General features: G+C 41.9%; 1 protein-coding gene and 1 pseudogene across 3 annotated transcripts in view; both read right to left on the reverse strand.

The window, feature by feature from the left end:
- The window catches only part of NVL (nuclear VCP like), a 103,523-nt gene that overhangs the window by 61,109 nt on the left and 16,378 nt on the right, over positions 1-26,036 (reverse strand). For 2 of the 3 annotated variants that reach the window (XM_062210448.1, XM_062210447.1), the window contains exons 6-16: positions 24,804-25,076; positions 22,932-23,064; positions 22,637-22,713; positions 21,685-21,819; positions 19,253-19,354; positions 14,625-14,742; positions 12,444-12,588; positions 8,748-8,982; positions 5,328-5,546; positions 2,481-2,585; positions 1,344-1,406 (exon numbers count right to left, since the gene is read on the reverse strand). In XM_062210448.1, coding sequence (XP_062066432.1) covers positions 1,344-1,406; positions 2,481-2,585; positions 5,328-5,546; positions 8,748-8,982; positions 12,444-12,588; positions 14,625-14,742; positions 19,253-19,354; positions 21,685-21,819; positions 22,637-22,713; positions 22,932-23,064; positions 24,804-25,076 — 1,605 coding nt within the window. The remainder of the gene's footprint in view (positions 1-1,343; positions 1,407-2,480; positions 2,586-5,327; positions 5,547-8,747; positions 8,983-12,443; positions 12,589-14,624; positions 14,743-19,252; positions 19,355-21,684; positions 21,820-22,636; positions 22,714-22,931; positions 23,065-24,803; positions 25,077-26,036) is intronic. The other variant, XM_062210449.1, reaches the window with a different exon arrangement.
- Positions 6,580-7,512, reverse strand: LOC133773817 (small ribosomal subunit protein uS2-like; annotated as a pseudogene).

Consider the following 26,036-nt stretch of genomic DNA (forward strand, 5'->3'; position numbering starts at 1 on the left):
CTTTGGAATAAAAATTCTTTATTTTAGAGGGAAAGTAATACACAGTAGGAAAAAATGGAGGAGGGATAAATTTTAAAAGGCTTTTAAACAGCTGTTATCACTCTCATTTCTTCTCTGAATATACTGGTAATAGCATTTTTACTTTTCAGGAAAACAAACTGAAAGTCTCTTAAGTTTGCAGTGCAAACTTTTTAAAAGCAATTTAATGACTTCTTTTGTCAAATGTATTTTTATTCATACTCAGCCTATTTGAGCCACACAATAGGACAGGAAGTAGATCAGGAGTGTGACAACTCAGATTCAAAGCTCAGCTCCACTGTAGTACTTGATAGTTGCCAAATGCTGGCAAGTTACACAGACTCTCCAAGAGTCCTTATCTGTCAGTCAGGGCAATCAATAATTCATCCCTCACAGGACTGTAGGAGGACAATATATGTAAAGTGCTTAACAGAGACATGGTACAAACAACATATTAAAATGTCAGTAAGTGGGTGGGTTTTTGGCATAACGCTCATGATGCCATCTGGGATCCCTGCATTTCACACTGGAGCACTTGGGAATGACTCCTGGGTATTCTGCTTCCTGTTAATGCAGACCCTGGGAAGGAGCAGGAGATGTTAAGTACCTGGTTCCCTGACACTACGTGGAAGGCTTAGATTGAGTTATGACCAAAAGCCAGGCACTGAGGGAGTGAACTAGTGGATGAGATATCTCCATTTTTGCCTTTCAAATAAATGAAAAACAAATTTTTAAATGTTAATAACTGTAGTAATTTTTTTCCATCTTGGAGTTGTTAAAAAAAAAAAAATTCAGAGGGCCGGTGCTATGGCGCAGCGGGTTAAAGCCCTGGCCTGAAGTGCTGACATCCCATATGGGTGCTGGTTCTAGTCGTGGCTGCTCCTCTTCAGATGCAGCTCTATGCTATGGCCTGGGATAGCAGTAGAAGATGACCCAAGTGCTTGGGCCCCTGCACCCACATGGGAGACCAGGAAGAAGTACCTGGTTCCTGGCTTCAGATCAGCGCAGCTCCAGCCTGCTGTGGCCATCTAGGGAGTGAACCATCAGATGGAAGACCTCTCTGTCTCTACCTCTCTCTGTAACTCTGTCTTTCAAATAAATAAAATCAATCTTTTTAAAAAAATTCAGACTAAGAGTTTAATACAGTTAATCAAGAGAGCATTTATATACACTAAGAAACAAAGCAGAGCAACGGTCAGATTCCCCAGTAAAGTGCTGACTTGGCAAAAGTAACACAAGTGTTCAAAGATCGAAGATGGTTTCATGTATAATTTGAATAACCATCATTTTTCCGATCTAGAATAATGGCTAACAGCATCACTTACCATATTTAGTAATTCAGGGCCCTTAACAGATATAAAGTTTAGTCCAGACTCATTTGCCACAGCCTAGCAAGAGGGAACAAAAACCCATAATTAAGACAAACACACAATAAAATAACAACAGAAATCTGTAAAAATTGAAGGACCCTGCTTTTACCCTACTTCTTCCTTGTGATAGTCCCCACTCCCTTTTAAATGGTTATTTCTTTTCATCTATTTGAAATGTAGAGACAGAGACAGAGAGAGAGACCAAGAGAGAGAAGGAGAGAATGAGATCTTGCATCTGCTGGTTCACTCCACAAATGGCTCCACAGGCAGAGTTAGTCCAAGGGAAAGTCAGGAACCTGGAACCCTATCTGGGTCTCCCATGTGGGTGGCAGGAGCCCACACACTTGACCCATCACCTGCTGCCTGGCAGGTGTAATGTGGAGTAATGTGAACATGAATCAGCATTGATACGCGATGTGGGTGTCCCAAGGGGCCTGCTGTAACACAATGCCTGCCCCCATCCCTTATTTATAGAAAGGAAGAGACAAACAGAAAAAAAAAGAACTGAATAGAAAGCAAATAAAAAGAAGCTTGACCTACTGTGCCACGGCACTTGCCCACAATTTACTTCTTTTCTGCTACAAAGACAACTAACTAAAAGCAGATATAAGTAATTCAACAACAAATATCACCAAGGCACACAGGAGGAGAACTGCATTTCCCCCTGGTTGATTCATACATTGTAATGTAGGACCTCCTTTCTGGCTGTTCTAACTACTGTGAAAAAATGGAGGTCAAACAATATCTTGTTCTCTTCTCGCTCCTCTGTCCCCAGCTCCCTGACAGCTATGCCTTATAAAAGTACTGAAGGCAATAAGCAAGAAAAATTAAGAAGCAGAATTAAGTGGGGCAATAAGCAAGAAAAATGGAGATGATTGATTTAAACATTTTTCAATGATGCTATTTAAATTAAAAAAAAGTGGGAAACCTTTCCTGAAGAAAGTTGTCAGTTAGTTTTTATAATTGATTTTCCAATAGAAGTTATGTAAAACATTTACCTTACTATAATACATAAAGTTATATTTTTATTTAACTTTTTTTTTAACTACTTGATAGTAAAGTATAAAATAAATGTAGTGTACTTAAACATACCTTTGCCAGCAGAGTTTTCCCACAGCCAGGAGGACCAGCAAGGAGGACTCCAGCTGGAGTCATCAACCCAAGAGCTTTGAACTGGTCTGGGTTCCGAACTGGTGCCTGGAAAGCAAAATGCCAATGCCGATCAGTCACAGGTGTCAGTTTTACACTGAACATTCAAGTGATCTCCAGACACTTGTTTTCAACCCTGATGCTAAGCCAGCAGATACAAATAATGCCCGACTTCTTCTCACCTCTGCAATAGACATGGGATATACAGTGATTAAAAAAAAAAGAATCTGCTTGAGGAATTGACACTTAAATATAAGTTCTCAGAACACCTTAGAAATGAAGATGGGGGGGCCAGCACTGTGGGGTAGTGGGTAAAACCGCTGCCTGCAGCGCCGGCATCCCATATGTGCGTCGGTTTGAGTCCCGGCTCCTCCGCTTCTGATCTACCTCTCTGCTATGGACTGGGAAAGCAGTAGATGGCCCAAGTGTTTGGCCCCGTGCATCTGTGAGGGAGACCCGGAAGAAGCTCCTGGCTCCTAGTTTTGGATGGGCTCAGCTCCAGCTGTTGCAGCCATTTAGGGAGTCAACCATCAGATGGAAGACCTCTCTCTCTCTGCCTCTCTGTAATTCTGCTTTTCAAATAAATAAATCTTAAAAAAAAAGAATCCTACAAATTATTAAAAAAGGAAATAAAAATAGAGTTATTTCAAAATTTGAAACTCAAGATGTTTTAGAAAACCATCCATACTTTCAGGTTACAAAAAGTTGAGGTAATGACCTCCTCTAAGAAATCAAAAGCAGGGACAGGCATTGTGGCATAGCAGATAAAGCTGTCACCTGTTATGCTAGCATTCTGTAAGGGTCCCAGCCACTCCATTTAAGATCCAGCTCCCTGCTAATGGCCTGAGAAGAGCAGTAGGGGATAGTCCAAATCTTTCAGGAGACCTGGATGAAGCTCCTGGCTCCTGGCTCTGGCAGGGCCCAGCACTGGCTGTTGTGGCATCTGGGTAGTGAACCAGAGGATGAATATCTTTCACTCTGTCTCTCCTTCTCTTTAACTGTGATTTCAAATAAATCAAATAAACTTCTTAAAAAAAAAATAAAATCAGAAGCAGCCATACCCTTTACATAGCCAAAAGCAGGAGATACTTGTTCACTGCTATCCTGGTGTATACTGTTTTTGGAGTATATGCCTCTAAAAGGAACATAATTAGTGAACCATGTAATCATCAATAAAGTAGAAAGTGAAAATGAATAAAAATTTGTGGTGGAATGAGAAGGTCATGCCAAGATGGCCGCTGGCAAGTGAGCGTCAGTTACTCAGGAATGGCTTCGGAAATCACCTGGCAATGGAGCCTGCCTGGCAACAGGCTGTGACTGGTCAGGGGATAAACCGTCCCTTAACTGGATTGGCTGCCTCGGCTATCTAAGCTGCTGTACCAACTGAAATAAACGAGTCTGCACACCTGACTCCCGGGGTCTGCGTGGTGACTCCTCACCTCTTGCCTCCACCCACCACCTCTCAGAACGAATCTACAGTTTCATGGGAATTAATACTGTCTTTGGAAGCCTTGGTTGTGGTGCAGTGGATTAAGCTACAACCTGCGACACAGGAATCCCATAGGGGTGCCAGTTTGAATTCCAGCTACACCACTTCCAATCTACTTCTCTGCTAACCTGCCTGGAAAAGCAGCAGAAGACATATGAAGTATTTGAGCACCTGCACCCTTGTGGGAGACCCAGATGGAGTTCCTGTTTCCTGGCTTTGGCCTGGCGCAGCATGGGCTATTGTAGCCATTTGGGGAGTCAACAAGTAGATATAAGATCTGTCTCTCCACATATCTCTGAAATTCTTTCAAATAAATAAATCTTTTAACAAACAAGAACAACAACAGAATAACTGTTTTGATCTTTAAGGGTATGACTGAATTCAAAAGCAGATCCTGGGTCCGGAGTTGCAGCTTGGCAGGTAAAGCTGCTGCCTATAATGCTAGCATCCCATATGGGCGCCAGTCCGTGTCCTGGCTGCTCCACTTCTCATCTAGCTCCCCGCTAACAGCCTGGAAAAAGCAGTGGAAGATGGCCCAAGTACTTGGGCCCCTGCCACCCATAAGGAAGACCTAGATGAAGCTCTTGGCTCCAACCTTGGTCATTGCAGCTGTGTGGGAAGAGAACCAGCAGATGGAAGATGTCTTTCTCTCAGCCTCTCCCTCTCTCTAATTCTTTCAAATAAATACACAGATCTTTAAAAAAAAGAAAAAAGAAAAAGAAAGTAGTTCCCAACTGAGCCTTAATGGAAACCTAAACTTCTGCGTTTTAATTCAACGATACAGAAGTAAAGCACATGGGCCGGCACTGTGGTGGGCTGCTACACACGCATCCCATACTGGAGCAGTGGTTCATGTCCCTGCCACTCTGTTCCAATCCAGCTTCCAGCTAATGCGCCTGGGAAAGCACAAGATGACCCAAGTGGCTGGGCCTAAGCCACCCACATAAGAGGCCCTGATGGAATCCTGGCTTTGGCCTAGCCAAACATCCTTTGGCCGTTCTGGGCATTTCTGGAGCGAACCAGTGGATGGAAGATCTCTCTCTATGACTCCTCCTCACTGTGTCAGCCTTGCCTTTCAAATAAAAATACAAATCTTAAAAAAAAAAAAAAAAGCAAAAGAATCAGTATAAAATAATAATAATAAAAAAAAAAAAAACTACTCTTGGGAGCTTTTCATTCAAAAGAGAACATACCATCAAGAAAATTTAGACACACAACCTGGCACACAAGCACGTGGCTCAAAATCCTTCCAGTCCTTAACCCAACTTATGCCAAAGACATTTAGCAGCCAATAAACCTACCAATATTGCCATGGTGAGCTCTTCTCTTATGTCTTCCAGGGCACCAACATCTGCCCATGTCACACTAGGGACAGTGACAAAGCCTTCTCTTTTGGCAGATGGCTGGACTGATGACAGAGCAGCAGTGAAATCATTCAATTCAATGCACAGTCCTTGCATCTGCTCATCTGAGAGGGGAGTGTGGTCTCTTAGCAATTCCAACAGCCTCTGTAATTCATCCTTAAAGAGAGCAATAGAGGGGAAATGATTAAAAACTATATAGTTTTTTAAATTGTTACATTTTTATATCTTTAAGAATTATTATGGGGTGGGTATTTGAGACACCAGGTAGGGTACCCGTATTCCATACTGGAAAGCCCGGGTTTGAAGTGTCTGTTCTGCTTCCCCCAATTCCAGCTTTCTGCTCATGTACCCTCTTGGAGGCAGAAGAAGACGCTGAAGTGTCTGGGTCCCTGCCACCCATGTAGGTGATATGAACTGAGTCCCTAACAATCACCTTCAGCCTGTCCCTGTTCTGGACATTGCGGGCATTTAGGAATACACTAGCAGATGGAGCACTGTCTTTTAAATAAACACGTAATTTTAAAAAAATCGTTACTGGGGCCGGCGCTGTGGCATAGTGGGTAAAGCCAGCGTCGGTTCTAGTCCCAGCTGTTACACTTACAATGCATCTCTCTGTCATAGCATGAGAAAACAGTAGAAGATGGCCCAAGTGCTTGGGCCCCTGCACCCACGTGGGAGACCCGGAGGAAGCTCCTGGCTCCTGGCTTCAGATTGGTGCAGCACCAGCCATTGCAGTCAAATGGGGAGTGAACCAGCAGATCACTGTCTCTCCTTCTCTCTCTCTCTAACTCTGCCTTTCACATAAATAAACCTTAAATAGTGGCCGGTGCTCTGGTGTAGTAAGCTAAGCCTCCGTCTACAGCGCTGGCATCCCATATGTGCGCCGGTTTGTATGCCAGCTTCTCCTTTTCAGATCCAGATCTCTGCTGTGGCCTGGGAAAGGAGCAGATGGCCCAAGGTCCTTGTACCTGTGTGGAAGACCTGGAAGAAGCTCCTGGCTCCTGGCTTCAGATTGGCCCAGCTCCACCCATTGAAGCCAACTGGGGAGTAAAGCAACAAATGGAAGACCTTTCTCTCTGACTGTAACTCTGCCTTTCACATAAATAAGTCCTTTTTTTTGGGTAGAAACTGGTGTTTATTTTCTGTCAACCTCATTTCCATGTTTGCTTCAGAGACTGTGAAAAGCAGCTTACAACCACTCAGTGGTTGTTCCTACACACTCAGTGGCCTAGGCAGTGGGTGCTGCAGACCAATCTTCAGTGGTGGGCTAAGCACTCCAGTCTTCAGTGGGGAACGGCTGAATAGGCAGAGGGCATCTGTACACCTTCAAACCAGTCTGCAACCTCAGGCTGAGCAGCAGTGCACTCGGGCGCTGGGGCCATCCATTCACCCTGAAACTCCTCCTTGGTCACAGGTTTTTCAGCAGTGGCCTGCTCTTCTTTTTCAATCTCTTCAGGATCTCTGTAGAAGTAGAGATCAGGCATGACCTCCCAGGGGTGTTCACGGGAGATCATATCATGCATGTGCAGAAACTCCTGGGCCAGCATCCACCACATCAGACCCACGGAGTGGGCTCCCTTGTTGCATGGGATGGCAATGTCCACATCACACAGAGGAGAGTCTGTGTTACACAGAGCAATGATAGGCAGGTTCACATAAGATGCCTCTGTGAGAGGCTGGTGGTCAGCCCTGGGATCAGTAACCATCAGAAGCCGAGGTTCCTGGAAGGCATTTGGATGTGGTTAGTGAGGTTCCAGGTGTGAAGCAGCCAGCAATAGGAGTAGCTCCAGTGGCAGCAGCAAACTTCAGCACAGCCCTCTGGCCAGTGTTCCTGGAGGACATCACACTGACATCAGCAGGGTTTTCATTGGCCACAACAGCACAAGCTGCCAACAGAAGTTTCTCCCAGGTCCTCTTCAGATTTGATGTAGATACCATCACTTTTCCTTCTGTAGATGTACTGTTCCATCTGGAAGTCAAGGTTGGTGTCACCTAGGTGGGTTCCTGCTGGAAGGAATTTGAAGATGTCCTCCTCCTTCGTTTGCAGGACATCATGGCTCCGGACATGACAGCTTCCCCTTAAGTTACACAAGGAATCATGAACAACGCCATATGGGCCCATTGCAGGGTAGCGCAGAAAGGAATAAATAAATCTTAAATATATATGTACACATACTTGAAAGGCAAAGTTAAGATAGAGAGAGGGAGAGAGAAAAATGGATCTTTCATCTGCTAGTTCACTCCCCAAATGGCTGCAATGGCTGGAGCAGGGACAGCCCAAAGCCAGGAGACTGGAACGCTTCTAGGTCTCTCATGTGGGTAACAGAGGCCCAATTACTTTGGTCACCTTCTGCAGGGAGCTGGATCAGAAGTGGAACATATATGGGATGCAGATGTTATAGGTGGCAACTTAACCCATTGTGTCACAACCCAGCCCAGTTCTTTTTATTCTGAATGGATCAAATACCTTGGACAAGTATACCTACACCAACTGTAATCCAGTAGGTAGGAAGATATCTGTATATTACACTCAGGTGAGATACAGCAAGCAAAAGCAATTAGCAAACACTTAATCAATCATGATATTTCCCATTTCATTTATATTCATGAAGCAGATGTATTTTGATGAAATCACAACAAAGTTACTCTGGTACTATTCTTTCATTATATGCTTTCTTGATGGCTTATAAACTTAGCAGAAAAAATGCAAATTTCCTAGCACTATTGAATCTTGATGTCAAAAGCAGGTTTCTTGCTTTGTGAAAAACATGCAAGGAAACATATAAAAAAATTTAGAAACTGAAGTAATTCAATTTGTAAATTCCTAGGTTATCATTTTATTTTAAAAAAAACTATTTGAAAGCAATAGCAAGATTCAAGTCCCTGTTCTATAAAGTAGAGGCTGTGTGACCTTGGGCAAGTCATAATCTCAGGCTTAGTGTCTGAGTATAAAGGGGTAAAATAATGTATTTACTTCACAAGGTTATATGGTTCAAATTACAAAACATATAGAAGCCATGGTACTAACAATAAAATGCTATATAAATGTTGTATTAATATTCCATAACTTAGAAAACTTAAAAAATTTAATAGTGATCTTGGACTGAAAAACTTCCCTCTCACATTCAGAAAACTGCTCTCTAGTGCTGTTTGTAGCTAAGGAGCTGCTTTCATCAGCAAACTTTCCTGCATGCCGAATCAAAAGTTAACCAGGAAATAAACTTAAACAGCAGTGCTCTAAGAGGAGCTGGTAAACCTCTGTAAAGGATTAATCTCATCTGTATTGACTCTTGCTGGAATGTGAGATAACACAGAGAACATTTAAAGGGCAGGTTCGAGGGCCTTCACAGTAAGCACCTGTGTGGCAGAAGTGGGCTCAGTTCCCAGTGGCTCCTCCTGGCCAACTTCAGTTTTCAGATGTTTCTGCTGCTGTTGCTGAAGCTTCATTAGGCCCCTATTGACGGCGCACATGGCAGCTTCCCGGCAGAGCGCCATCAGATCAGCACCCACAAAGCCAGGCGTTAGGTGTGCTAAGTGACAGAAGTTAAAGGTTTCAGGAAGTCTCAGTTTTCTACACAAAGTCTGAAGTATCCTGTGGAAAAGACAGGGAAAAATTTTCAGATTCCAAATTAAAAGTAAAAACAAGCCACCAGATATATTACTTTGAAACCTTTCATCTTCGTCAGGGGCATCCCAATGGGTAGTATGTAAGATCAAATCTCATTCATTCACTCCCCAAATGCTAAACCACTATTACATATTCCATGTTATTCAAGGATTATGGCAAAGAATTTCTTTTGTTAGGGACTACAGTAATTATTGTGAGGAATACAGATCAATTATTTCAAAAAACATTCTGCCTTTAAGAACTTCACAATATGACAGAGAGGAAGTAATATGAATAAATTTATGGGACTATCTTTAGAGTAGATTAAATCAACATCTACCAGAAATAAAAGCCTTGACATACAAATAAACCATTTGAATAATAAAATGAAATTAATAAAAAAATTAATTTCATTATCACAAAAAGCTAGCTTTATACACGCTTTCCCATTCAAGTTTGTATTAGAACAATTACTTCTCCAACTTCATTTTAATGTGTTGTTCCTCCCTTGTATTGCATGCCTAAAAATTATTTTTTAAGATTTATTTATTTATTTGACAGGCAGAATTACAAAGACAAGAGAGAAAAAGTGGGAGCCGGGGGAAGATATCAGAGGATCACACTCCAGCTGGCTACAATGGCCAGGGCTAGTCCAGGCCAAAATCAGGAACCTGGAACTCAGTTTGGGTCTCCCACGTGGGTGCCAATGACCTCTTGTATATGATACCAAAAACGGAAGCAACAAAGATAACATAAGTCAGAGCTGGATAACATAAAAAATTGTTTAAAAAAATTCTTATTTCTGAACAACTTAATATTTTGCTATGGGTATAAACATGTTAGCAAACAAGCCTGACTGGTTGAGCAACTATTTAAAGATGATATATATACATGGGAGTGCAATGAATGCACATATATGTAACCACGAACCTGATACTTTAAAAAAGAAATTCCTAAATAATCAGAAGAAGCTGTACTGAGAACCAGGAGGCAGGGGAAAATTGCACGGGGTCCCACCCAAGTCGATCCTTCGCCTACAATGTTTTCTGAGTATTTTGGCTTCCTGCAGCATGAACTCTGTTTTCCATCTCTCCCTTTCTTCATGCCCCCAGTACCTGTTTTAGCACCTGTTCTAAAAGCTGTTGTACCACAACTTTAGCGCATTAATTTATGCCAAAAGCCTTTATAAAGGTGGTATTTCAGAATATTTCTTAAATATGGGCCCAGGGTTATGGTGCAGTGGGTTAAGCTGCCAGCAATGCAAGCATCTATATGGGTGCTGGTTCAAGTTCAAGCTATTCCACTTCCAATCCACCTCCATTTTAATACACCTGGGAAGGCAGTGGAAGATGGCACAAGTGTTTGGGCCACCGCACCCATGTGGGAGACTTGGAAGAAGGTGTGACTACAGCTTTGGCCTGGCCCAGCTCAGGCCACTGCAGCCATTTGAGGAGTGAACCAGCAGATGGAAGATCTCTCTGTCTCTTTCTCTCTCTAACTCTACCTTTCAAATAAATAAATAAATCTTTTTTTTAAAGATTAATTAATTTATTTATTTGAAAGGCAGAGTTACACAGAAAGAGGAGAGGCAGAGAGAGAGAGAGAAAGGTCTTCCATCTGATGGTTCACTCCCCAGTTAGCTGCAACGGATGGAGCTGCGCTGATCTGAAGCCAGGAGCCAGGAGCTTCTTCCAGGGCTCACATGTGGGTGCAGGGGCCCAAGCACTTGGGCCATCTTCTACTGCTTTCCCAGGCCAAAGAAGAGAGATGGATCAAAGAGGAGCAGCCAGGACTAGAATGGGCGCCCATATGGAATGCTGGCGCTTCAGGCCAGGGAGTTAACCCACTGCACCACAGCACCGGCCTCATAAATAAATATTTAAAAAAAAAAAAATCGATCTCTCCCCCTCTGACTTTCAAGTAAGTATAATAAATTAAAAAAAAAATCCTTAACTAAATTTGTACCTCACTACCTAAACAGTACTTCCTGAGACATACTCTGTTACTGAGTCCTAGCTTTGGCTACTACTGGACATTTACTGGCTTTATGGACATTCAACCCCAGTTCCAGGGAAGGCTGATCTTGCTGCATAGACAGCTAGCTTTTAATTCTCTGGCTGTCATTTAATAATTTTTCAGGGCTCCCGTGGTCTTAGGCAGGCTCAAGCATAGTACTCACATTGAACTTCTCTGTGGAACACATGGCCTTGCACTTTCAAAGCTCTAGATAATATCCCTAAGCTGGTCAGTCAACTAAAAATCACAGCCAATGTTGATAAGACCACACAAATGAGTATGGACACAGAAGCCCATTATCACCACTAAAAAAAACCTGAGACAATTATTCTCCTGATGAGTAAACTGTTTCTTTTTTCCTTTCTTTTTTAAAAATATTAATTTATTTGAAAGGTGGCATTAAAAAGAAAGGAGGAGAGACAGACAGACAGACAGAGCTTCCATTTGCTGTTTTACTCCCCAAATGGCCACAATGGCCAGGGCTGGCCCAACTAAAGCCAGGGGCCAGAAGCTTCATCCAGGTCTCCCACGTGGGTGGAAGGGGAACAACAGATCATCTTCCACTGCTTTCCCAGGCACATTAGCAGGGAGCTTGATTGGAAGTGGAGCAACCAGGACACAAACCGGTACCCATATGGGATGGCATTGATGAATGCAGTAGCTTAATCTGCTATGCCACAATGCCAGCCCCATAAATTGTTTTCTTAAGCATTAATTAATGTGGGCTTTTTCCATTCTCAATCAATTTCACTGCTAAAACAAGAAAAAAAGAGAGAGAAAGAGAGAAGACTGCATGGCATTTCTTATACCTTCCTTTGAAGCATTCAGTCCAGATGACATAGCAGCACGCAAATTTCATTTTATAAGAATATACTTTTTCAGAAGGGGCCATCAAAGAAGGTATCTTTCTCTCAAAGGAGGAGAGAACTTCCACTTTGATTATGGTCTTGTCTAAATAAGGTCGGAGTTTGTGAACTCAAGAGGCTTCTATAACCTTGGCAGCTCATGACAAGAGCCTCGAGTGATTACTGATGTAATAAATAAGAGTGTCAATTGTTAAATCCATAACAGGAGTCACTGTGCACTTGCTCCTCACGTAGGACCTTTGTCCTTAATGTGTTGTACTATGAGAATTAACTGTAAAACTAGTCTTCAAACAGTACTTTATACTTTGTGTGTTAAAATCTTTATTTAGTATAGAGTTGATCTTCTGTATATAAAGATAATTAAAAATGAATCGTAATGGAGAATGGGATGGGAGAGGAAGTAGGAAATCGGACAGTTTGTGGGTGGGAGGGAGGTTATGGGGGGAAGAACTGATATAATCCAAAAGTGGTACTTTCGAAATTTATATTTATTAAATAAAAGTTTTCCATTAAAAAAAGAAAAATTGAAACAGTTAAAAAAAAAAAAAAAAAAAAAGAACATACCTTTCTCTGGATGCTTCATCTGGGATACCCAGGCATATTTCTCGGTCGAATCTTCCTGCCCGTCTCAAAGCAGGGTCTAATGAGTCTGGACGATTAGTAGCTCCGATTACTAGGACCTGAGCTGTTGCAGGCATGTTATTCAGATCTAGAAGAACCAAGCACACACTGCGATGAGCAAGTCACTTGATACTGAGGGCAGTGATGCTTTCACAATTCACTCAATGGCTGGAGAGAAAGGATTACACATTGTGATGCTATATATATATACATATATATATATATTTTTTTTTTTTTTGACATGCAGAGTGGACAGTGAGAGAGAGAAACAGAGAGAAAGATCTTCTCTTGAGTGTTTGGCTGTCTTACTCTAGAATAAGAATAAAAATAAAATAAAAAAAAAGGACATTCTCTGCAACTTGTTCCAAAGCCAAGAATGGAAAACAAATGTCTATCAGTGAAGAAATGCTTAAATAGGATATGGAAAATTCATCCTAAAGAAAACCACTGGGGGTGGGGGGTTGGGGGTGGGGGTGGAGAGTACTGTGGTGCAGCAGCTTGAGTTGCTGCTTGGGATACCTGCATCCCATTCCACACTTTCAATCTAGCTTCCTGCTAATGTGCCTGGGAGTGCTTGGGTTCTTGCCACCAGGGAGCTGGATGAAGTACCTGGCTTCTGGCTTTGGTCAGGCCAAGTTCTGGCTGTTGCAGGCAGGCAGAGAGTAGATCAGTGAATGAAGATCTCTAACTCTATCACCCTGCCTTTCAAATAAATAAATCCTTTAAAAAAAGAATACAGGGGCTAGAGATGTGGCGTAAGGAGTAAACGTGCTCCTGCAGTGCCAGCATCTAATATGGGCACTGGTTCGAGTCCTACCTGCTCTACTTCTCATCCAGCTCCCTGCTAATGTGCCTGGGAAAGCAGAAGAAGATAGCCCAAGTCCTTGGGCCTCTGCACCCACATGGGAGACCCAAAGAAGCTCCCAGCTCCAGGCTTAACATAAGTCCAACTCTGACTATTGTGGCCATTTGGGGAGTGAACCAACTAATGGAAGATCTCTCTCTAGCTCTCTGTAACTCTGCCTTTCAAAATATATATATATATATATATATATATATATATATATATAAGAAATGTTGAAAAAAAAAACCAGAAAATACAGCAATTTAGAAGAAATAAATATAAGTAAATTAAATGGTAAATTTCCACAATATATGATTAAGATACAAATAACAAATTATAAAATAATGGATATGGTGCAATCCCAGCAGTGTAAAAAGCCAGACAATGTTAATCTAAATGTGTATGTATATAAAATGTATTAAAAATGTCTTAACAAATCCTCTAAAAATTAAATAATGTAATTTTACATAAAAATATTGTGCTATTTGAGATTTACTGTTGAAATTTTTATATCTTCATGTTTTAAATTATTTTTAAAAGTATATCTATCAGGCCGGCGCCGTGGCTTAACAGGCTAATCCTCCGCCTTGCGGTGCCAGCACACCAGGTTCTAGTCCTGGTCGGGGCGCCAGATTCTATCCCGGTTGCTCCTCTTCCAGGCCAGCTCTCTGCTATGGCCCAGGAAGGCAGTGGAGGATGGGCCAAGTGCTTGGGCCCTGCAACCACATGGGAGACCAGGAGAAGCATCTGGCTCCTGGCTTCGGATCAGCGAGATGCGCCGGCCGCAGCGGCCATTGGAGGGTGAACCAACGGCAAAAGGAAGACCTTTCTCTCTGTCTCTCTCTTTCTCACTATCCACTCTGCCTGTCCAAAAAAAAAAAAAAAAAAAAAAGTATATCTATCATCTTGGCTGGCGCCAATAGGCTAATCCTCTGCCTTGCAGCGCCGGCACACTGGATTCTAGTCCCAGTTGGGCGCCGGATTCTGTCCCGGTTGCCCCTCTTCCAGGCCAGCTCTCTGCTGTGGCCAGAGAGTGCAGTGGAGGATGGCCCAAGTGCTTGGGCCCTGCACCCACATGGGAGACCAGGAGAAGCACCTGGCTCCTGCCTTTGGATCAGCGCGGTGGCCATTGGAGGGTGAACCAATGGCAAAAGTAAGACCTTTCTCTCTTTCTCTCTCTCTCACTGTCCACTCTGCCTGTCAAAAAAAACCAAACCAAACCAAAACAAAACAAAAAGTATATCTATCATCTCAAAATGAACTCATTATTTTAAACTGACCATCCATGCAGGTTAGAAGTTGGGCTACAATTCTTCGTTCCATATCTTTTGAAGCAACTTCTCTTTTGGGCGTAATGGCATCAATTTCATCAATGAAAACAATACAAGGTGCATTTGACTAGGAAAAAAATTACGAAAAGATCATGAAGACATCCATTTTACTGAATGGTAGTTAAATATACACATTATTTTAAATCTTCAAGTTGAAAGAACACTCAAAAGAATAACCCTATAGAAGACAGTTTACAGTATAACCTGATTTTTGCCTGACTTAACAGAATCGAGATGCTAAGAGAAGTCAGAGATAACAGATAGGGTAACATATTTGTAGTCTTCTCATCAATCTATTTTATGAAGAATCCACTGAAATTCTTCAGTAAATTAGACATGTTTGCTATGCGATATAAGTTTATAAACTTTAAGTTATTAAACTAATCCTTACAACAAATTTTATAAGTGTTTATACCCACATAAAAATATCCAGGCTTTCCTCTAGAATTTGCTGTAAGAGGAATTTAAGAAGCAACAAAATGGGGCCAGTACTGTGGAATAGTGAGTAAAGCCACAGACGGCAGTATGAGCATCCTATATGGAACGCTGGTTCGAGTCCCAGCTGCTCCACTTCTAATCCAGCTCTCTGATACACCCTTGGAGAGCAGCAGGAATGGCCCAATTGCTTGGGCCCCTGCACTCACATGGGAGACCAGGAAGAAGCTCCTGCCTTCCAGTATAGGATTAGCCCAAGTCCAGCTGTTGTGGCCATTTAGGGAGTCAACCAGCAGAAGGAATATCTCTCTCTCTGTCTCTGCCTCTTTGTAACTCTGCCTTTCAAATAAATAAATAAATCTTAAAAACAATATATTTACTTATTTATTTGAAAGGCAGAGTTCCACAGAAAGAGCAAAGAGAGGGAGAGGTCTTCCATCAGCTGGTTCACTCCCTAGTTGGCCACAACAGCCAGAGCTGTATTGATCCAAAGCCAGGAGCCAAGAACTTCCTCTGGGTCTTACCACATGGGTGCAAGGACCCAGGGACTCAGGCCATCTTCTACTGCTTTCCCAAGCCATAGCAAAGAGCTGGATCGGAAGTGGAGCAGCCAGGACATGAACCAGCGCCCATATGGCACGCCAGCACTGCAGGTGGCGGCTTACCAGCTATACCGCAGAGCCAGCCCCATGATTTTTTTTTAAGGAAGAACCAGAGGGTTATTTTAAATGTCATAAATTATGATTTTAACCATTGTAAGTGTATGTTTTAATAGCATTTAATATGTTCATACTGTTGTGCAGCCATCACCTCTACCCATCTCCAGAACACTTTCATCATCTGATATGAAAACTACGGGGACCTTATTTTAAGAATACATTGAAGGGGCTGGTACTGTGGTATAGTAGGTTAAGCCTCTGTCAGTAGTACCAGCATCTCAAATGGGTGCTAGTTCAAGTCCCGGAAGCTCCACTTCCGATCCAGCTCTCTGCTATTAGCCTGAGAATGCAGCAGAAGATGGCCTAAGTGCTTGGGCCCCTGTACCCATATGGGAGACCTGGAAAAAGCTCCTGGCTCCTGGCTTCAGATAAGCCCAACTCTGGCAGCTGCTGCCATCTGGGGAGTGAAACAATGGATGGAAGACCTTTCTCTCTGTCTCTCCCTCTCTGCAACTCTGCCTTTCAAATAAACCTTAAAAAAAAAAAAAAGAATACATTGAATAAAGGATAGTAAAGTCCCAATACATTAGTCTGGGCCTTGATCATCTCTAGTACTTTTTCTTTTTTTCCAGAAATAAACAATAGGGATCCTTGCTGTGGCACAGCAGGTTTCAGATATCACCAGCAGCACAGGCATCCCATATGGGCATGCAATTGAGTCTTGGCTGCTTCACTTCTGATCCAGCTCTGTGCTAACACACCTGGGAAAGCAGCAAAGGATGGACCAAGTGCCTGGGCCCCTCCACCTACATGAGACATGGATGATGCTTCTGGCTCACGTCTTCAGCCTGGCCCAGCCCTGGCTGTTGAGGCCATTTGGGGAGTTAATCAGCAGATGGATGATCTCTCTCCCTCTCTCTCCGTTAACTAAGCCTTTCAAATAAATAAATAAATCTTTAAAAAAAAAAAAAAAAAAAGACACTAGAAAGGTTCAGACAGAATAAGATATAAGGATCATCTACCTGGAATAGCCGAATTCACTGAGGTACCAAGTACATGGTGGCTGGCAGGAATTTGTGGAAAGAGAAGAATGCAGTTACTGCTTAACACACACAGAGCTCCCACTTGGGGAGATGTTAAACCCTTGGAGATAGATGATGGGGATGGTTACACAAAAAAGTTAATGTACTTAATGTCATAGAACTGTAGACAAACATCTCCTGGAATAATGAGTTAAGGTGTTGCTTATGCCAACGTCCCATATCAAAGTGCCAGTCTGAGTCCTAGCTGCTTCACTTCTGACCTAACTCCTTGCTGATGTGCCTGGGAAGGCAGTGGAAAATGGCCCAAGTGCCTGGGGCCCTGCCACTCATATGGGAGACCAGCATGAAGTTCCTGGCTCTTGGCTTCAACCTGGCCCAGACCTAGTTGTGGCCAGCTGGGGAGTGATCCAAAGATGGAAGACCTTTCTCTCTCTCTATGCCTCTCCTTCTCTCTTTGTGTAACTCTGACTTTCAAATAAATAAATAAATCTATAAAAATTAAAAAATAAAACTAAAAATAGTACAGCTACAGAGAGCAATGGTCTCAGGAAGCAAGTAATTAATATTTGGCAGTTACCTGGAAAACTAAATGAGAAAAAAGGGAAGACAAAGTGATGGTCATCAGAATATGGCCTTAGAGATGCACAGTTTTCAACAAAGAGTCACTTGATTTGATTTGACCTTTTATTCTCTAATTTGTTAAGGATGAAGGGAACAGGGAAATCAATGCGTCTAGACTACATACTTACTGAGTACCTAGTACCTATCGTCTAGCACAACATTGGTTCAGTACTCGTTTAGCAAGAGATTTTAAGATAGAACTAACAACATAAAGATGCCATTTGTCTCTTTTAAGTTTATTCAACCATTATGGTTACCAGACACAAAATTTACAATTTGTCTTCTGACCACAAGGACCAATTTAACTGAGTCAGCATGTTTTTGAACACAAACCTGCCCCGCATGGGATACTGACGCTGCAGGCAGCAGCTTAACCCGCTATGCTACAATGCTGGCGCAAAGTACAGATATTTAATCGCTATACTATGCTAAAGATAATGCTTTATTTTTTTAAAAAAAATGCTTATCTATTTATTTTCATTTACTTGAAACACAAAGCAACGGGGGGGGATGTTATCATTTTGTTTTATTTTAAAGATTTATTTATGTATTTGAAAGGTAAGAGTTAGAGAGAAGGAGAGACAGAGAGAGATCTTCCATCCATTGGTTCACTCCCCAAATGGCTACAATGGCTGGAACTGGGCCCATTTGAAACTAAGAGCCAGGAGATTCTTCCAGGTCTCCCATGTGGATAAGGAGGCCCAAGCTCTTGGGCTTTCCCAAGGTGTATTAGCAGGGAGCTGGATTGGAAGTGGAGTAGCCGGTACTCAAACCAGCATGCTTATGGGATGCCAGCTCTGCAGATGGTGGCTTAACCTGCTACGCCACAGTGCTGGTCCCTTATTATTTCATTTTTACAGTTGCTTTTATAACTTAATGCTGTTTCCCAATATGTACCAGCAGGTAGCTGGATGGAATGTGAAGCAGCCAGGACTCAAACTAAAACTCTGATTATGGGATTTGGGTGTTCCAAGCAGTGGCTTAACACACTGCACCACATCTCCTACACCTAAAGATAAAACTTTAATTGGATAGAAACATCATATTCCTGTCTCAAACAACCAAATTTAAACAACACAAATTACAATTAAGGGCAGGTACTTGGGCTAGAAGTTAAGATGCTATATCCTACATTAGAGTATTTGGGTTCAAGTCCCAGTTCTGAAAGTCAATTCCAGTGTCCTGTTTATGTAGACCCTGGGAGGCAGAGGTGATATCTCATGTAATTGAGTTCTTTCCATCCATATGGGAGATCCAGATTGAGTTTCCAACTCCCTGGTTCAGTGTGGCCCAGTCTTAGTCACTGTGGGCACTTGGGGAGTGAACTAGCAGAAAGGAGCTCTCTAATACATGAACAACAATTTTTTAAGAATTTTAACTAGAATACAATCAAATCTATACTTCCTAGTAAAAGAATTTTCTTTTCACAGTTTTAATTATGCAAATAGTTTATCTTATTATTTTTGCAGCTGTTTTTATAATATAATCCTAAACGTGAACAATTTTCAGATTGCTTGCAAGTTGGTCAAACCTAAGTTGAGGAAAGTAAAAGTGACTGAAAATATCACAAGGATAATATATTATCAAAAATAACTATGCACTGGATATGATAACCAAGAACTTCTCATCAATTACATTTATGTTTGATTTCAGATGAAACAGATAACTGACCCAACAGTTTGTATCATTAAATAAATCCACATCTTTAGGCATCATATGGAGCAAATTACTGTGTTTATAAAGAGTGGCCAGTAAACGGGGTAAAACCCCTAAAAGAAGCTCCTACCACGTGACTCCCGCCTGTTCCTGGCTGACTCACCACGGCCTGTGTGAACAGCTCTCTTAGCTTCTGCTCGGACTCTCCAGACACGCCAGACACAACCTCTGGGGCCGCCACTTTCAGAATAGGCAAGTTAAGTTCCTGAGCACAAATACAGAAAAGAATGGACAAATCAAGTTTTAACTTTCCTTTTTCCTTATTCAGTCTTCTCAAAATGAAATTTTTAGAATAAGTAACTTCCAGAAAAATTTCATGCTTTTGTGTTTGTCCCAAAAAGACACTATCTTAAAAACATCCATGACTTTAGAAAAATACATTAACGGAATACTTTGTGCCTGTTTTCACTTTACAGATGTCACCATCTCATTGTTACCTCTGTAGAATGGAGTCTTGAATCTCAAGAGGTATGTCACCCCCTCCTTGGGGCCAAGCCAAGCAATTCTGTCACTCATCTGGTAGACAGCATTTTTCCTACATACCTTGCAAGCATTTCTCTACCTATAATCAAGGGTAGCCAATTATTTAAATCCTTCAAGAAAAGGAAGAGAAACTATTGCTGTTGCATCAATACAAATAGCAAGAAGTCTGGCTAATCCCCACTCTTCGAGCCATCTTGAAACTTCACTTCCCTAACAGGATGACCCTAACACTAACTTGGGTATCCTAACATACTACACAGCACTATACACTTCTTTTATTTATTACAACTGTGACTATGTATTTATTTGTATAACTGTTTAATGCCACTCTCTCATACTAAAACTAGCATTGTGCTACTCACCATTACATTCCTATGACTAACAAGAAGCCATCACACAACACATTTAGGCCAGCGCCGCGGCTCAATAGGCTAATCCTCCGCCTGCAGCGCCAGCACACCAGGTTCTAGTCCCAGTCGGGGCACCGGTTCTGTCCCGGTTGCCCCTCCTCCAGGCCAGCTCTCTGCTGTGGCCCGGGAAGGCAGTGGAGGATGGCCCAAGTGCTTGGGCCCTGCACCCACATGGGAGACCAGGGGAAGCACCTGGCTCCTGGCTTCGGATCAGTGAAATGCACTGGCCGCAGCGCACCAGAGCGGCCACAGCACACCGGCCATTGGAGGGTGAACCAACGGCAAAAAGGATGACCTTTCTCTCTGTCTCTCTCTCTGTCTAACTCTGCCTGTCAAAAAATAAATAAATAAAACCACATTTATGCAACAAGAATGAGGCTAACCAATCAAGTTCCCCTTTACAAATAATATTCTTTCACAGAACACTGATCTGTTACTAATTGGGATAGTACATAACTCTTCTAACTGAAATTATACTTAGTTTGCATTTTACCAACTAATATAATTTCTGAAAAATACCGAGAGGGCTAAAATAAGATTGTTAATTTCTTATTTCGCCAAGTAGGTATCAATTATTATTATTTAGAAAGGATATTTTAACAAAATAAGTGTAAGAACATGACGCTGGCTATCTTGAATAAATTTAGCCCTCTAAAAATACTATCCTGAGTTTTAGTACTTATTGTTGTAAGAACCTCTGGTTTTAAGGGAAAGGGAAGTTAATTAAAATGCAGACTTCTGGGGCTTGCACTGAGGCACAGCGGGTTAACGCCCTGGCCTGAAGCACCAGTATCCCATATGGGCACTGGTTATAGTCCCGGCTGCTCCTCTTTTGATCCAGCTCTCTGCCATGGCCTGGGAAAGCAGTAGAAGATGGCCCAAGTCCTTGGGCCACTGCACCCACGTGGAAGACCCCAAAGAAGCTCCTGGCTTCTGGATTTGGATCGGTGCAGTTCCGGCTGTTGTGGCCAATTGGGGAGTGAACCACCGGATGGAAGATCTCTCTCTCTCTCTGCCTCTCCTCTCTCTGTGTAACTCTTTCAAATAAATAAGTAAATCTTAAAAAAAAAAAAATCGCAGACTTTTTACAAAGGGGCTGTTTACAGAAATATTTTACTTCCCATTTACATATATAACACAAATAATAATTGTACACATTTAAAAAATTCAAAAATTGAGGCAAGCGCTGTGGTGTAGTAGGCTAAGCCTCTGCTTGCAGCACCGGCATCCCAAATGGGCGCCAGTTCAAGTCCCAGCTGCTCCTTGTCTGATCCAATTCCCTGCTATGGCCTGGAAAAGCAGAAGATGGCCCAAGTCCTTGGGCCCTTGCACCCATGTGGGAGACTCAAAAGAAGCTCTAGGCTCCTGAATTCGGATCGGGGTAGCTTTGCGGCCATTTGGGAAGTGAACCAGCAGATGAAAGACCTTTCTCTCTGTCTCTCCTTCTCTCTGCCTGTAACTCTACTTCTCAAATAAATAAAGTCTTTTAAAAAAATTAACAAATAGCACGAAAGAAACAAAGAAAGAAGTCTTCTCAATGACAATATTCTCCTTCTGAGATGCCGGGTCTGGTTTAAAGTGCCAAAAAAGCAAAAGCAAAAACAAACAGTAACAACAAACATAGCCTGTCAGCAAGACTCACCCCTGCAATTGCATGTGCCAGCAGTGTCTTCCCACAGCCAGGCGGCCCATGAAGGAGCACTCCACGTGGGGGCACGACGCCCAGGTGGTGGTACACCTCCGGGTGCCGCATGTGTATGAGCATCTTGCAGACTTCCTAGCAGGGAAGAAAGGAAAGGTGGAAGACATCCTTCACAGCTTAAGGCCGAACCAAAGTAGAATGAAATGTACTATTCTTTGGAGCAGCAAAACACAGCAGAGTACAGGCTGTAGACATGGACCTGAATTTGAATCCTATACTCCGGTATCTACTGGGTGACTTCACCAATAACCTTTGTGAGCTTCCATTTTCTAACCTATTATAATATCTACCTTATACACAATGCGAAGTAATTAGCATGGTAACTGGAATAGAGCAGAAACAAAAACAGTAGCTATTTTTAACAGTTTTATAGAAACAATGTTTCTGGGGCCCCCACTGTGGTGTAGCAGGTGAAGCCACTGCCCACAACACCAGCATCCCATGTGGGCACTGGTTCGAGACCCAGCTGCTTCACTTCTGTTCCAGCTCCCAGCTAATATGCTTGGGAAAGCAGCAGAAGATGGCCCCTGAACTCACATGGGAGACTAAGAAGAAGCTCCTAGCTCCTGGCCTCAGCTTGGCCCAGCCCTGGGGAGTGAACAGTAGATGGAAGATCATGGTCATCTCTTCCTTTCTCTATCTAACTCTGACTTTCAAATAAATAAATAAATCTTAAAAAAACAAACAAACAATATTTCTTATAAAGCAGGTATAAAGTGATGAATTAAAGTGATTAAACACCCTTCAGGGCATGGCTTAGGTCTGCCCACCTCACTAGTGTCTAGTCTCCTTTTCTATACTGAATTCACATTAGAAACAAATAGGCAGACTTTGTTTGCATAGCTGATTAGCAATATACATATTAGAGGTAAAATTCTGAATCTGAACAAACTTTTAATGTTGCATCATTGCCTCCAACATCTTCAAACTTCACAGTAGAGTTCTGCAATTCCAGCTTCCTAGATTTGGCTGGTGAACAAAAAAGGAGGTAAAAGAAATGGGTGATTCAATAGAAGCTCATAATTATATTTAATGATCCTTAAGTAAGCACAAATCCATTAGATACAGAAAAAATTCCCAATAAATACTTCTGTACAAATAAAGTTCTTCTAGCAAAACAGCTTGCAAAAGAATGATCCTCTCAAAACAAACAAGGCCTCTGCCAACCACAAGACTTTGCATGTCACCTTTCTTTTGGAGGACAGCTTCTATTTTTCTGTCTACTTCCTGAAGATATTTTTTCTTCTTTTTGCTTCCTTTGCTCTTTAGCCTGCCTTTGCTTTTTTTATCTCTCTCCAGAAGAGAAGAATCTTTTGAATCCTGAAAAGAAAATAAATTTAAATATGCTAAGCTTAAAATTATAATGCCAACAAATTTTTTAAATAGGCATTATAAAATTTAAATCCATTCCTGCCCTAACACTTTCACTTTTGTTATCTATTCCCAACCTCTTTGCTCAAGAATGCTATTTGCAGGAGATGCCCTCTTCCCCACAGCCTTAAAGTTCAGTTTGATTCCCAACATTTGAACCTTCCTTTTTCCAAATCTCCAGGTTACATTTAATCTCTTCCTCACATTTCCAGAACACTGAATTTGCAATAGTAGGATAGACCACCATAACCTCCCTTGTATATGAATGATTTGTTTGTCTGGTTGGCGCTCTCTGAATTGTTAGCCCATCAATCTAGGTTACTAACACTCATCATTTATTTCTCATTAAATCCAAACAGTTGATATTTCGTAGAGGTGGTATTTATCTGATATGTCATAATTCATGAGCTGAAAGATAAGATTAAATCAACGTAACAGCCAAGTTTTAGCCAATCGTAACAAATGTTCTCCATAGATGGGTGACTCAAGCAAACATTTGTGGAAAGGCTCATTGATTTCGAAAGGGGACAGGCTCTGCCAAACCTGAGGGTTTGGTTCTTGGAAATTAATTAGGGCAGCAGTGTCCAGAAGAAATACAACCTAAGTAATTTCATATTAGATAATTTTATATATTCTAGTCGTCAAGCTTAAAAAAAAGGAAAAAGAGAAACATGTGAAATTCATTTAATAGTTTATACTATTTAACCCAGTATATATTTTCATAGCATATCCATGTATGTAGGACCCTTCAAGGTGTTATCTTGAATTGAAAATAACCCACGTAGCTGTTTGAACAGCAATTCTCATTTCTTCCTAAAAATGATCAGCTCTCTATAATGTATCCAAAATTGTTTCTTCTCTAGTAAGTGTATCTCAGGAAGTTCATCAGGCATTGCTCGTTCAAGTAACAAACAGATGACCAGTATGCATCAGACATATTTTAACCAAGAATATATTTTATAAAAAGCACAGTCCTTGCTCACGTACAACGTACATTCTAGCAGAGAGAGACAAATTTTTTTTAAAAAGCCCAAGTAAATAATTACACACTAAGTGCTTGAAAAAATAATGGTAAGAAAACAGAGACTATCTAATAATGTGCTATTTTCCAAGTCAGGAAATCTGTGCAAAGATTACAAAGGGAAAGAGATGTGAGGAAGTTTTAAGAGTGAGCCACAGGAATCTGGAGAAGCATTCCAGACTGAAAGTCCAAGTGCTAATGCCCCAAAGGAAAGAGTGCTGGGTGTGCATCAGAAACATCAAGAGGCCACTGTGGCTGAAGCAAAGAGGTATGGGGGTGGGGTTTGTAGGAGGTAGGATGTAAGAGGCAGTAGGACATCCAATCACAAAGGGCTTTAATGGCCACTGCAAGATCTTCAGATCTGAAACTGAATGAAGCCACTGAGGGTTTTAAAAAGACAGAGTGACCTGACTTAACCTGTAAAAGAGATCTCTGTGAAGAGAAAACTAGAGGAAAGAGTGGACACAGACTCCAACAGGAAGGCTATTTCAACAGAATGAAATGAAAGTGTAGAGGCTTTTAGACTAGGATGAAAATGATGGTGGGAGTGACTGCATTTCAAAGATCCATTGTCTTTTACAAAGTATCTGTTTCACATGATAGTTAATGAAAAGGTTGTAATGTACTCCAACTACACAGGGTTACTAAAATTACACTACAAAAATACCTGTATCTCAGATAATGGCTTCTTATGATTACTTTTCTTATTTGAAAGGTCCAAGAAAAAATGGTCTTTCTTTCCACCGTGGGTTTTTTCAATAAACAATCCTCCCTCAGACTCTCTGGCAGGGGTCTTCAAAGGAATAGAGCCTGTTTTGGAAGTTATCCTTGGTGCTGAAGCAGTGGTTTCTCTTTGCTCCGTCTCGAGAACATTTGAAACAGAATCGGGATTTCCTTTCCGATACAAAGAGAGCAGGGAACTGTTCATGTGATTTGCTGACTGGCAGAAACATGATTGGAACATGATTCAATAGGCAGTCATGAGAGCTGTAACACCTATACCATTATATTGCCTACATTTTGCTTCCAACAACTTCTCTTATTCAAAAAGAACCAATCAGAATAGATGCCCACAATAAGATGATCCACATCCAAGTATATACTATTCAAAAAGATGGTACTCGTTACAATGACTCCAAGTTAAAGAGCGGGCCAATTCATCATTGGTGATTAAATACAATCAAATAAGCATAGCCGCTTTTTAAAAATACAAGTATAACAGAAGAAAGCTTAAAAATGATCTGGTAGGGACTGGCGCCGTGGTGTAGCGGTAAAGCCGCTACCTGCATTGCCGGCATCTCATATGTGCACTGGTTCCAGTCCCAGCTGCTCCACTTCCAATCCAGCTCTCTGCTATTGGCCCGAGAATGCAGCAGAAGATGGCCCAAGTGCTTGGGCCCCTGCAACCACATGGAGACCTGGAGGAAGCTCCTGGCTTCTGATCAGCCCAGCTCTGGCAGCTGTTGCCATCTAATGAGTGAACCAGCAGATGGAAGATTCTCTCTCTCTCTCTGCATCTGCCCCTCTTTTAAGTCTGCCTTTCAAATAAATAAGTAAATCTTAAAAAAAAAAAAAAAATCTGGTAGTGAGTCACTATTATTCCATAATTCAAAGGGGGCTGGCGCCGTAGCACAGTGGGTTAATCCTCCACCTACACCGGTATCCCATATGGGCGCTCCTCTTCCAACCCAGCTCTCTGCTGTAGCCTGGGAAAGTGGTAGAAGATGGCCAGTGCTTGAGCCCTTGTACCCACATGGGAGACCGGGAAGAAGTTCTTGGCTCCTGGGTTTGGATCAGCCCAGCTTTGGCCACTGCGGCCATTTGGAGAGTAAACCAGCAGACAGAAGACCTCTCTTTCTCTCTCTCTCTGCCTCTGCCTCTCTCTAACTATGCCTTTCAA

This window comes from Lepus europaeus, chromosome 14 (genome assembly GCF_033115175.1).
Source record: "Lepus europaeus isolate LE1 chromosome 14, mLepTim1.pri, whole genome shotgun sequence".
Taxonomy (NCBI): domain Eukaryota; kingdom Metazoa; phylum Chordata; class Mammalia; order Lagomorpha; family Leporidae; genus Lepus; species Lepus europaeus.